This window comes from Cnephaeus nilssonii (assembly GCF_951640355.1).
Source record: "Cnephaeus nilssonii genome assembly, chromosome: 11".
Taxonomy (NCBI): domain Eukaryota; kingdom Metazoa; phylum Chordata; class Mammalia; order Chiroptera; family Vespertilionidae; genus Cnephaeus; species Cnephaeus nilssonii.
The window spans coordinates 11284975-11298892 of record NC_137082.1 but is presented as its reverse complement, the minus strand read 5'-3'; the positions used below and the strand labels follow the sequence as shown (position 1 = coordinate 11298892).

Sequence of the window (13918 nt, the reverse complement as noted above, 5' to 3'; positions counted from 1 at the left end):
TGCCAGGGTAGAAGATTCTGTGGGTCATCCCTTAAGCAGGTACTTCCTGCATGCCTCTTAAAGCACACAGCCTCTGCTAGCAGTGCTCCCTGCCCTGAATTGAACAGTGCCCAGGCTCCTGGGAGGGGAGTTAAAATGGACCTATGTTGGTACGGAGCTGTCTGTCTCTGACTGCTGCCACAGTTCCCTGCCTGGGTTTCTGTCTCAGCCTGCCACTTCCAGCTGTGTGGCTTTGGACACAGTGTTCTCTTCTCTGACCCTCAGTAAAACAGTAGTCATACTGAAGATGAAGTAAAGTACATCAGCCACTTGGCCTAGTGTCTCACTCAGAAATGTTGGCAGTGGTTGAGATTGTCATTAACTGAATGAAGGCAAATGCCAACAGCATCTGAAGTGTAATTCTAGGTCATCAGGTGACACATGATTGTACCCCAACACCTGACACTCTTGAGTTAGCATGTCTAGGCTGTGACACATCAGAGAGTATAAATTCTTTTAAAACTTCCCTGAGTGATTCTGCTGTGAGGTTCTGGCCAACTGCCTGGACCTTGAAGGAACAGTTACTGTTTGCATCTTTCAACATTGCCAGGAGATACCCTTTGTTTCTAGCTTTGCTGTACTTTCTCTGAGTTAGTCATAATGTGTTCAATATTTCTTTTCTCCATCTTTGATCTTATGAACCAGTTTTACAGAGAAAGAAAGAAAGCCTTTAAAATATTCTTCTAGGGAGACATCCCAAAACTTTTTTATCACCAATCTCACTTATCATACTGTTATTTTCTCCCCTACATCCAATCTCCAGTAGAAAAACTAATTTGCTTTTAAGGTTATGAAGGAAATGGGAGAATGATTCAAGGTAGAAGGGGATCTTGTTATCTTCCATTCCAGTGAAAAACTGAATACTCAGAGGAGTTGTTTGCCCAAGGTCCCCCAGCGCTGTTTGAACCTGCTCACATAACTCACCAGTGCCAGTCACATAATTTTTCTTCATGACCCACTTACATATTATTCATCAAACTATTTCAGTTTGTGTTAACCTTCCACAATGAGAAACAGTGTTCCAAACAATTGCTAATTTTCAAAAACATCTCTTTGGAATCTTTTAGAACAAAAAGCCCAAACCATTTATCCTCACTAACTTCTTTCCCATTGGGCTGGGGAGAAGATGCTATTTATGGGTGATCACCTAAGTTCATTATCCCTTATGTTATATCAAAAATAAAAATACTCACCTGTTCTTGGTAGCTGCACTAGCGGAATAGGAAAGTGGCCCTTGGGGAATCATTGTTTCTTTGACAAAGTCATGGTAAAAGGGGGGGAAATGCTGTACTTTTTCACTAATCTGGACAGAACTTCCAAATGAGAGTTTATTTTTAAAAGATATTCTGAAAGTTACATTTAATATACTTCCAGTTTTTTTAACTCAAAATTACTTTTTCTAGTAAAACTCTTCTTTAAATGTCTTTGATGATGACAGATTCTGACTTTGAATGATTTAGAATTAAGTATATTATACTTGAACTTGAGTTAAAACCTGTGTAAAGGAATTCAAGATGTGACTTTTCACACTGTTGTGTACTTAGGTCATTTAATCTTAAAACCTTTAGATGTAGGTTAAGTTGGGGTATGCTCATAAATCCTATCCTATAAAAGTATATATAGCCCTAGCTGGTTTGGCTAAGTGGATAGAGCGTCAGCCTGCAGACTGAATGGTCCCAGGTTCGATTCTGGTCAAGGGTACATATCTGAGTTTTAGGCTCGGGCCCCAGCCCTGTTCGGGGTGCATGCAGGAGGCAACTAATCGATGTGTCTCGCTCACATAGATGTTTCTCTCTCTGTCTCTCCCCTTTCTTTGTACTCTCTCTAAAAAATCAATGGAAAAATATCCTCAGGTGAGGATTAACAACAACAACAAAAGTATATACTAGGTGGGGCAAAAATAGGTTTATAGTTGTGAGTACACAAAACAATTTATTCTCATGTTATTATTTATTAATTGTTGTACTATTTTCCATACAAACCACTGTAAACCTGCTTTTACCCCATCCTGTATTAGGCATCAGAACAGATTTCTTGGCATCTCCTCTCCCCAATCTACCAAGTTGTGAGGACAGTAATAAGTGTCATAGGAAGATATGACCTAAGCATAGATTTCCCAAATGGGACGTAATCAATGTTTTAGTGTAGTTTGTCCCTGTTGCTATTTAGTATTAGGTTTCAGACACTTTCTGAAAGTTATCCCCATATTAAATGTTTCCATTTAGAAGGCATTGCCTCAGCCAGTGTGAATGCCCTTAATGTTACCAACTCAACTTCTTTGCTTTCCCCATGGGTGCAATGCCTGTGTAGACACTTTGGTCGTCCAGGATTAACCTCTGAGTTCTGATTTGCCTTTCAGTTGACCATAGTCGGATTAAACTACATCAAGAAGATAACGACTATATCAATGCTAGTTTGATAAAAATGGAAGAAGCGCAGAGAAGTTACATTCTTACCCAGGTAAACCCAGGACTGTCTGAATTTTTTTAATGGTTTTTGCCTTACTTGATGTCAATTGAAGCGTTTTAGAGTGCTGTTACTACACCTTAAACAAAATCAGCCACATTCTTTAGAAGCTCAGGTTTTAAACCGCCCATAAAAGCAACAAGCTAGAAAAAAATCCTTCTTCAGAGATTCAGTTTGGTTGTAACACTAATCTTTCTGAGAAGTATGACATTGCTGGGCTTATGAGAAACAGCATTTAAATGCAGAATTGCCTGTGGTCTGTTCACAGAGGCAGCAGAGCCGTGGCTAGAGAAGGGCCTGTACCTGTATTGATTCCATAAGTGCCTCAGAGCATTGAATGCTTCTCATGGAAATCTTAGAGGAGTAGTAGTTACTAGGAACTTTTGTCCAGATATCCATTCGGAATTCTGTGGCATGGTCCTTCTTTTTTGGTTCAGAAAAAAACCATTAGAGTATGTGAACAAGGATGCAAAATCACTTAAAATTCCCATTGGCTTTGGCATCTTTATGGAAAGGATCATAAAAGTGGTTTAATAATTGATATTCTCGTGAAACATTTACTGGTATAAGGCCCAAAACAATGGGTTTCTGGGAATGGGGATAAAGGAAATTCTTTTTGATTAATTTTCTCAAGTCTTATTCTGTTATCTGTAAGTTAGTCTAAACTATCTAAGTTTCTCTCTTTTTGTTTTCTTATTCCATATCAGTTTATCAGTCTTGTATATGGCTTTGAGTTGTAGGGTGATTTTGAACATCAGAATTCTGCCTAATATTTGTAAATTAAAATTATGGAGAAGCCAGAAAGCACTCTGAACAAAGGGCTGCTTTGGGGGCAGGGAGCTAGATGAGGGCATATAAGTCGCGGCCCTTCTTCTCTGCCCCTTTTTTCCTGTCCCAGTTCCCCATGTCCATGGCCATAATCAGCCCAGATGCCTCCCAGTTTTAATGTATGGAACGTCAGCCATGCAGTGTTCAATTCTGGGGGCTATTGAGTAAGTCCTTGGTATATGAATAGGGGACAGGCCTTTACTGGGATGGCTGGGGTGGGGTGATAAGGAGGAAGATCCTTTGTGGTTTCAAGCTGGTGGGAAGAGGTTAAGGCAAAAGTGGCTTCTTGGGAACTTCTCTTTTCAGAAGAAGTCAAGTCTTACTTTCTGATTTCTGCCATTCAACTTTGTGTGGGGTTAGGAAGCCCAAAGCAAAGATTCATAAGGTGAATAGTCAAATGGAACAAAAAAATCACCATGGAAACTTTTGCACCCTGTCTTTCCCACCCCTTTGCCCCGACAATTACTTGGCACATCTGAAGTTCTGTTTGAAGGGTGGCACCACAGATGTATCTAGCTGCTGACTTGGTCTCCCTTTGCCCTGGGATTTACAAAAGGGATTAAAGCAGCCCGACCCCAAAAGTTGCACCTCTAGATAGTGCAACCACAAAACCAAGAAAACCCTGCCTGTTTTTTTAATTTTCATTATTGTTCATTATGCAAATAATACAAGTCTTTAAAAATCAGAGGTATAGAAGTGTAGAGAATAATGTCAACAGTGCCCACCTTCACCTCCCCCATGAAGTGTTGGCTAAGTTTGGTATGTATCCTTTCAGATCTTCTGGGGTTTTTAATTGATTTTAGAGAGGAAGGGAGAGGGGGGGAGAGAGAGAGAGAAATATTTCTATTTCTCAATGATGACAATCATCAATCAGTTGCCTCATGCAGGCCCCCTACTGTGGATCGAACCCACAACCTAGGCATGTGCCCTGACCAGGAATTGAGCCATGACTTCCTTGTTCATGGGTCGATACTCAACCACTGAGCAACACCAGCCAGGCTCCTTTCAGATCCTATGTGATATTTAATCCCTCAGACCTATTCGAAGCTGGAGTGATGTTGGAGGGTAGGGAAGGCAACAACTGGTAAGCAGAGTGAGCCAGAGGGCTGCATCTGTGGAAGGCCCAGTGAGGGATCCTCATGCTCAGGTCAGAGATTGAAAGGCCTGGGTGGCCAGCCAGGAGGCCGTGTGATTCCAGGAGCCACTTTTCTGTTAGTTGGGGGAAAGGGTTACACATGTAATCCCCGTTGTCTGAGCCCTACGGCATGTACATGGAGTGCAGACTTTTGGGTCAGACAGCAAGTCTGAGATGAGTTCAGAAAAGAAAAGGAGAGCACTAACGGTTTGCCTGGGAAAAGAAAGTGTGGTGAGACTCCAAGGGAAAACACGTAAAGAATAAGGAGAAATTGGATGAAAATGGGTAAGAATGGAAACCATTCCAGTGCTGGAGGAGATGACTTATTCTGACATGGAGGTCATAGGTGATGTCCCTTCCAGGTCTTACTGAAAACAGACAAACTTGAAGCACTTGTACCCTTGTACTCACTAAACATCTATACCCTTTGTAGGTGGGCTAGAGTGAGACAGGCCAGCTGCTTGGCAGTCACTCCATCATGACCCTTAGGCCGCCTGACTGACCATTTGTGTTGTCCACATCTCTTATGTTCCATGGTCCAAGGATGAAGGCTGTCTATGATTAGGTTTACCATTATTAACAGTAATAATAATAGCTAACATCTCATTGGTTGTTTACTATGTTCTAGGTACTGTGGGAAGGCATTGATATATGTGAACATAGTTAATTTTCAAACCCCTATGAGTAGATGCTGTGGTTAGTCAACTGAGATAAGTAGAGAGAGTGAGACTTGAGAAGTGAAGTGACTTGTCTAAGGTCACACAGATAAGTGATTGGAACTGGAACCAATTGCCGTTGATCACTTCCCCATACCCACTAGTTGTGCTTAATATTCTTCTGCACCTGGTAGTTTTGCCTAATAGGTGGATCTTAGTGGAGCCCCTTGACTGACCAGCCTAAACCAGAAAGCAGAATCAGTGTTTTTTCTCCCCTGTTGATCAGCCCCGAGATGTGGAAATGACCTTTCACCATGTGTTAGAAAATAGAATGGTGGTTACTGACCACTAGGCAGGGAGAGTTGGGTCTCTGTCCCAGCCTCTGCCACGACTCTGCCTCAGGGCACTGTTATCTGCTAGTTGCCAATGGTGAGCTTGCACTGGAGTATATTTCTGTGTAAATGCCATGCACTTTGTGGGTTGTGTTTTTGCAGGGCCCTTTGCCTAATACATGTGGTCACTTTTGGGAGATGGTGTGGGAGCAGAAAAGCAGGGGCGTGGTCATGCTCAACAGAGTGATGGAGAAGGGATCGGTAAGTGTGCATTTACCTATTCTTATATCACTGTCTGCCTGTGTCAGTCCACAATGTTAACAGTTTCTCTACGTTTGCTTCTTTGAATTGCTTTTAGATTTCTTTTACATAGTGTCTTTTATTTTAAAAAATTAAAGAGGCACTATGTAAATACATGTTTATTATAAACAAGTCAGATAAATAAGTGAATTAAAAAGAGAGACAAAGGTAAAATGCCCTGTCCCCTTCCCACCCGCCATCAGTGAGCTTCTCTCTAGAGTTGTTTTGTTTTTTTGTTGTTGTTGTTAATTCTCACCTGAGGATATTTTTCCATTGATTTTTAGACAGAGTGGAAGGGAGGAGGAGAGATGGAGAGAGAAACATCGATGTGAGAGAGACACATCAATTGCTTGCCTCCCACACCATCCCCGACCAGAGCTGGGGATCAACCCTGCAACCGAGATAAGTGCCCTTGACCAGACTGGAACCTGGGACCCTTCATTCCGAGGGCTGACACTCTATCTACTGAGCCACACCAGTTAGGCTCTCTCTCCAGAGTCTGATGTGTGTGCTCTGCTTCACCCTCACCTGGGCTTCCTGAGCTGCTGCTGTTCATTATGGAGCTGTGGAAGCATAGTTTTGTTTTGAAAGGCCAGTGTCTACTGTGTCTTCACATTAGCTTTTCTGGCTGTGGGAACGGCTGGACTCTATTTGCCTTTGTAAAATCCCAGCCGCTTGGCTCCTGGCCACACTTTCAATGTGGACACTCTCAGCTTATGCATTTACTTCAGGATTTGTGTTACCCTTTCTTCCAAGTTCTTTGCACTTCTCAAAACATTCCTCAGTCTAGTATTTGGACTAAAGGTATGTGTTTGTTCAGGCCCTCACCCCCCGTGCACCTGTCCCTTTAGCCATCCCCACCGCCCTGCTTTCTAACCTCTCCCCTGTCTGTTCTGACCCTGCATCCAGAATGGCCTTTCTAAACCCATTCTCACCACACTTCTTCCCTCTGAAAACCCTTCTGGGGCTCCTCCTGCCTCCCAGTACTATGGAAGGTGGCTGCAGAGTCTAGCGTGGTATTGAGTGTGGTTGGGCCCCAGTTAACTTGGACCCCACTCTCCCACCTCCGACTCCAGCCAGAACAAACCTTTTTTTTTTTCTTGTTAAGTTTCTTGACAGCTTACCATGTTCTCTAGGCTAAGGATCTGAATCACAGTGCCCACCCTCAACCCACTCCCAGACGTCCTCAGATTGCTTCCCCTCTGGTCAGTCGTGGCTTGTGATGCCTTCCCTTCCTACACAGCTTATTCTGCAGGATTGCCTGTTAAAGCCTGTCTCCATGTAAGACTCCATGCATGCCCAGCATAAGTGTGGTATTCAACATAGCAAACAGGAGCCACCTCCCCACTACCCAGGTCCTTCCCTTCTCCCCTGCCACCCGGCTCAGCTGGGGCTCTCCAGCCTCAGAGGTGAGGCCCCAGAAAAAGGTGAGCTGAGGATTCTTCTATGAACCGGTGCTCAGGAGCAGAGAACTGGGTGTGCTGGGCCTGCCAGGTGCCAGTACTGTGCTCTCCCAGGCTTGGCTGGGCACAGCTCTCCCAGCTGTCCCAACCACCTTGGGACATAGTTGTGGCTTGCCAGAAGAACATGAAGGCTCCAAAGAAGCCACTTCTCTAAAGAAAGCACAGTCATGGCCCTAGAGAGTAAAAAGAAGTAACACATCAAAGGAAACTTCAGCAATGAAAAGGGGAGGCATTCACCACAAAGCCTCTCTGCTCCTCCCTCAGGAGAAATGGTCTCAGTTACAGCAGATAATCCTCTTACTACAGCACGTGTTTAAAATCATGTATTTTACTTCTGTCCCCTATTCTGAAAGGAAGCTATTTATTTGCTCAATAATAATGAAGTGCTTACCTTTGTGTTGACGTTGATGAAATAATGCTTTTGTCATTTTTTCAGTGAAAGTGGTTTTTAATTTTTCCTGCTTCATTGGCATGATTAGTAAAAATTTGAAGTTGCAAATGTGAAGGAAGCTCCTACCTGTCACCACTCGTGTCAGCAATTTTGAATAAAGAAACAAAACATTAGGTTCCCACAGCATACACTCTCCTCAAGGGAAAGTGAAACATGGTGGCCTTTGCGGGTGTTCAACACAGATCACCATTCGGGGATTTTCAGGCTGGGCACTGCTTGCATAGGGCTTCGGCATCCCTGGTCTCCACCCTCGAGGCGCCAGCAGCAACCCCGCCCCCAGTTGTGGCAACCAAAAATGTCTCCTGACATTGTTCGTTATCCCTTGGGAGGCAGACTTGTCCCTGGTTGACTGTTCTAGATGATGTGAAGGGTGAGAGTTTTTTGTTTTGTTTTGTTTTTAATGAATCTTTATTGTTCAGATTATTACAATTTTTCCTCTTTTTTTCCCCCCTTAGCTCCCCTCCACCCAGTTCCCACCTCACCCTCTGCCCTTACTGCCCCCACCACTGCCCCCCCCACTGTCCTCATCCATAGGTGTACGATTTTTGTCCAGTCTCTTCCCGCTCCCCCACTCCCCTTTTCCCCCAAGAATTGTCAGTCCACTTCCTTTCTATGCCCCTGATTCTATTATATTCACCAGTTAATACTGTTGATCAGATTTTTTATTCCCTTTGTTTTTAGATTCATTTGTTGATAGATACGTATTTGTTGTTCATAATTTTTATCTTTATCTTTTTTTTCTTCTTCCTCTTCCTAAAGAATACCTTTCAGCATTTCATATAATTCTGGTTTGATGGTGATGAACTCCTTTAGCTTTTTCTTATCTGTGAAGCTCTTTATCTGACCTTCAATTCTGAATGATAGCTTTGCTGGGTAGAGTAATCTTGGTTGTAATTTCTTGCTATTCATCACTTTGAATATTTCTTGCCATTCCTGTCTGGCCTGCATAGTTTCTGTTGAGAAATCAGCTGACAATCGTATGGGTGCTCCCTTGTAGGTAACTAACTGTTTTTCTCTTGCTGCTTTTAATATTCTCTCTTTGTCTTTCGCTCTTGGCATTTTAATTATGATGTGCCTTGGTGTGGTCCTCTTTGGATTCCTTTTGTTTGGGGTTCTCTGCGCTTCCTGGACTTGTAAGTCTATTTCTTTCACCAGGTGGGGGAAGTTTTTGGTCACTATTTCTTCAAATAGGTTTTCAGTATCTTGCTCTCTCTCTTCTTCTGGCACCCCCATAATTCTGATGTTGGTACGCTTGAAGTTGTCTTCAACTTTTTGGATTCTTTTTGCTTTTTGCTTTTCCAGAGGAGTGTGTTTTGCTTCTTTGTATTGCAAATCTTTGACTTGATTCTTGTGATTCTCTAGTCTGCTGTTGGATCTCTGTATATTATTTTTTATTTCAGTCAGTGTATGCTTAACTTCTAGTTGATACTTTTTCATATCCTTGAGGGTCTCGTTAAATTTATCGGCCTTTTCTAGGAGATTCTTGAAAAACCTTATAACCGTGGTTTTGAACTCTATATCCAGTCGTTTGCTTTCCTCCATTTCCTTCATTTGTGACCTGCCTCTTTGTCTCTGCATTTTAGCTGCTTCCCTGAGTTGATGGAGTGGCTTTGTGTGCTAGGTGTCCTATAAGGCCCAGTGGCTCAGCCTCCCCAGTTACCTGAGGTGGACACTCTTGGTGCGCCCCTTTGTGGACTGTGTGTGCAGTCTTGTTGTAGTTAAGCCTAGATTGTTATTAGTATCACTGGGGGGAGTTGACCTTCAGGCCAATTGGCTGTGAGGATCAGCTGTGTCTCCGCTGGGAGAGCTTCTGTGCTCAGCTTGGATGGGATGGAGTCTCAGGGTGGAGCAGACAGCCTTGGTTTCCCGTCAGCCCGCCCTAAGAGGCCTCTGTGTCTCAGTGTCCCGCGGCAATGGCTGCACGCACCTCTGAGAGAAGGCTGCCCTCGAGTTTCGCCCGCTGCTAGACAGTCCAGTTTCTCCCTGAATGAGTCTGGGTCCCCAGAGTCTCACCCGGAACTGGATTTCAGTGCAGTTGGGAGGTTTTGTTTCCCTCCCAAACGAGAAAGCCAGTTGCGTGCTTGCTGCCCGCTCTCTCTGTGCGCCGCGCCTCTGCACCTCTGCCTTCTGGAGCTCCCCTGAGTCTCAGTGTGCTTTTTCCTGACAGTCCAGTTTCACCCTGTATGAGTCTGGGTTCCCCGAATCTCGCCCGGAACTGGAGTTCAGCGCAGAGGGGAGCCTTTATCTCCCTCCCGTTTGAGTAAGCCAGCCGCATATTCAGCCGCCCGCCCTTTCCGCGCGCGCGGGTCTCCGCACCTCTGTCCTCCGCAGCTCCTCTGAGTCTCAGTGTCCTTTTCTCTTTCCTTCTAGTTGTAGAATTTCCACTCAGCCAGCTTTCCGGTGGTTCTGGACGATGTCTGCCCTGTCTTCCAGTTGCAGTTTTGAAATTGTTGTGTGAGGCAGCAGTATAGGTGTTTACCTATGCCGCCATCTTGGTTTTTCCCTCAAGGGTGGGAGTTTTAAATCAAGACTTATTTATTTAAAAATCACCAAATATGATAGCATTTACTTTAATTTATTTGTTGTTAAAAGTTCGGTAAAACCTCTTTGTTGTTTGCACACGGTTTGCTTTAACTAACATTGTCACAGTACAACAAGGAGCAGTGTCCCAGCACTGTAGTTACATGTTCGTCACCAGGCCTTGCTCCTGATTGTCTCCCGCCCATGGCTGACCATAAATGAACCATAGATCCACTGTAACAACCTTACCCTTAGATTGCTATGTCGGCCATTACGACAACATGGCTGGTTGGTTTTGTTATAGTTTATTGTGATAACATGACAGTAATCCCTACTTTCCTTTATGCTAACTGTTTTCACTCAGGGTTATTTGGGCATGAAAAGCAGCATATGATTTGACATTTTCATTTGGCATCATCGGTATCATCCCATAAGTACTGACTGGCAAAAAGTATAAGAAGATGCAACATCTTATTTGCTCAGCTAATCTAATTATAAACTATCCTCACAGCCATGGTAAAGGCCAGTTTGCAGAGCGTTTCCATTTTATGTATGTTTGTTTTCTGGTTTCCTTCCTTCACCAAATAGTGTAGGATGTTCTCTTCTTATTTTTGGCAAGCCTGCCTGTTACCCTTTTGGGACCCTGTGCTTCCTGGAAAACAGTGTGCTGAAAATGATTGTGTGTATTAGACTGTGGTCATGCAAATGGCCACATTGATTTGATTTCAGTATTAACTGTAGGGATGTCAATGTAGAATGTGATATGTATGTAGGATTGGGATTGTTGTTTAGGCAGGGGAAATAAACAAGGTGAGTTTAACTTGTTATTCCAGAAGTATGGCTTATGTCTCTCCTGAAATCTCTACTAAAGGTGCTGTTTGATTTCAGGTGCTTTTGGGGCTCATCCATCTCTCTCATGCTCTGCTTAGTTCTCTGTGTTCATCATTCTTTGGAAAAGCCAAATGCACTGTCACAGGGTCACCCAGATGACTTTCATAGATTTTTCTTCAGGTTGCCTAGCTGTTTGTTTTAGGAGGTCCCAAGGGCACTCTCTCTCTTTTTCTCTCTTTCACACATACACACACTCACTCACATCTGCCTTCATGGAGTAACAGCAACTAGGACAATACTGCCACATTACTGTTTGTTGCTGATCCAAGGGATACCTCAGTTGGAATCCTGGTGAAAGACTGCTTTCTAATTAAATCTTCTTTTCAGGTCATATATTTCTATTCAATAGGATAACATGAAGTAGTGAGCTTGTGCTTATTTTTTGTTTTATTTTGTGTATCTAAAACAAAATTTATACAGGAAATGACAGAGCAGAGTGTGGCATGTTACTGTAGATGCCTAAGAGTTCTCAAAAGTAAACATCAGTTGATTGACACAGGATTGCCAGAATTCCTCAGTTGTAGAGTTCCAGAGCCTTCTTTACCCAGATTACAGAGATTTATTAGGCTTTAATGGGTGCTTGCTGTATGGAGGAGGGATTTAAAAACTCATCTTCCCTGCCCGTGAGACATGAAAACATTGGCCTCTTGGTGACTGGCCATTCTGTGTCTCTGCTCCTTTATCCCATTCTCTCTGCACTTGCCGTGTTGGGTGCTCATGCCAGCAAACATGGTTTTGAACTTGCCTAGACAATCACTTTGTTCCTGGGGTCTTAAGGGATTACATAGGTCTAATTATTTGACATGTGGGAATAAATGCATCCTTTAAAGGTCTTCTAAAGTCTTGCTTTCAGCTGCCCCACCTACTTTGGCCAAGCATGGGTCTTGCCATTCGTTAATGTTTCTGTGTCCTGAGGCAGAATTGCCTCGATGCTGACAGATTGGCCCCATTCCAGAGGTTAGTTTATCTTTGGCAGCTCATCATCAATGTGGGGGGAGGGTGACAGGGGTGAAGCTGGCCAAGAATTTCAAACAGGCCTGTGTCCAGGCTCTTAGAAAGCCCTATTAGCCTTCTGTTTGGGGACCGTGGAGTTAGATGTTGTGTTGGCATCGCATGCTGGTGTTCTTGATTTGTTTCTGTCTTTACTTTGTTTTTGGGTAGTGTGCAGATTTAGCAGAGCAGGATCGATGGGCGTTTGTGGTTCTGTGTTCATCATCCTCAAGAGCCTCCTGGCTCCTCATTGCCAAGGTGATACCACAGGTTCCCAGGCCTGCTGCCAGAGTCACTGTGGTCTGGGCCTCCTTTGGCCCCGTCTTCCGCTGCTCCTCTGAGATGGGCTTTTTTGTAGTCTGTGCCTAGGAAGTCCTAGACATCCTTCCAAAATACCTCTGTCAGAGCCTGCTTCTTCCACTGAGCCTTCTCTGATCTCTTTCCCATAACTTCAGCCAGCCTGAAACATTTACCTCTTCTTAATTCCCAGGGCACATCCATAGCATTCTCTCCTCAGCACTTCCCTCTGGCCATCTTGTCACTGCTGGGCATGAACAGTCTGTCCTGATAGACAGTTGGCCCTGGAGGGACTCCCTCCACTTACTGTGGCATTTCAGACACAGCCATCCTTTGCCTTGGAGGAGGTGTTGAGTGGGTGACTGCATGTTGAATTACAAGTGTCTTGAATTTGTACCATTTCCCAAAGAGCTATTTGCACACACTGATACTTTAGTCCAGTGATGGGCAACCTTTTGAGCTTGGTGTGTCAAACTTCGCCAAAAAACTGAGCATAACTCGGGTAGTGTGTCACTTTGAGGAAAAAAACATTATTTCGCAAATGTTTCATTCTCAGGAGCAGCAAATGTTTCATCCTCGGCATGCGGCCACCTTAGCGGCCACGTGTCATCAGAAATGGCTACGCGTGTCAGTGCTGACACATGTGTCATAGGTTCGCCATCACTGCTTTAGTCTATGGAAACCATAACGTCTTTGAGGTTCCATCTGTCTAGATGCATTATCAGTCCTGGCTCATAGACAGCTGAGCCCTCATCCACCAGCTGTTTTTGACCAGAACAGTCATCAGCAAGCAGAAATGATAGGCACTGGCGCAGAAATTTAGCCCAAGCAAAATATGCCATAAAATTTTAGTCAAATTCTTAAACTCTAAATGAAACCAAGTCTTTGGAATTTTACTTGCTTTAAAGAAAAGGTTATTCAAGACCATCAAGTAGTTTCTGAAATTATTAAGCTAGAACATCAATAATGTTTTTCTGAACTGAAGCAAAGCAGAATGAAAGTGCAGGATGAGGTAGTGGGTGATCCCATGCCTTGGAGGAGCCCCTCTCCAAGCCTTTGCTAAATAGTTTTCACGTAATAACAGCCTTCAACCTTTCAAAGTATTTCACATGGTCTCTTCTAGCCATATTTTCAATTAGCCTGTTATTTTCCCCAGGGTAAGGTGTCTACACTATGCCAGCAGCACTGATCAGATTCCTGGCAATCTTTGAAATGGTTACATAAAGTACTTTGTGAGAGACTGGACGTTTTGTGTAATATGGCTTCCCCTCGTAGGTGATAGGAAAAGGATCTGATCCGTGAAACACCTCACTGTCTGATTACCAGGGAGCCGCTGGCTTTGGAAGTCTATCCTGCCTGTACAACTAGCCCTGGCTTGATCTTTACAAGCCCCTCCCCATCTCTCCTAAGGGAAGGCAGGTTATGCTGATGGTGACTTCCAAGGTCAGAAAGCCTCAGGCCTTTGGGTTTTCTTCAAGTTCATGGAAGGTACTTTGAACCTTCTGTCATAGGAAAACAGTCATTTGCTCACAGTAATTCATTGTTATTTT

The 13918-nt window shown here is 43.8% G+C and overlaps 1 protein-coding gene across 2 annotated transcripts in view; it reads left to right on the top strand.

Moving 5' to 3' along the window:
• Window positions 1-13918, top strand: part of PTPN1 (protein tyrosine phosphatase non-receptor type 1) — a 75073-nt gene that overhangs the window by 49055 nt on the left and 12100 nt on the right. The window contains exons 3-4 of one of the 2 annotated variants that reach the window (XM_079783737.1): window positions 2399-2499; window positions 5619-5717. In XM_079783737.1, coding sequence (XP_079639863.1) covers window positions 2399-2499; window positions 5619-5717 — 200 coding nt within the window. The remainder of the gene's footprint in view (window positions 1-2398; window positions 2500-5618; window positions 5718-13918) is intronic. The other variant, XM_079783738.1, reaches the window with a different exon arrangement.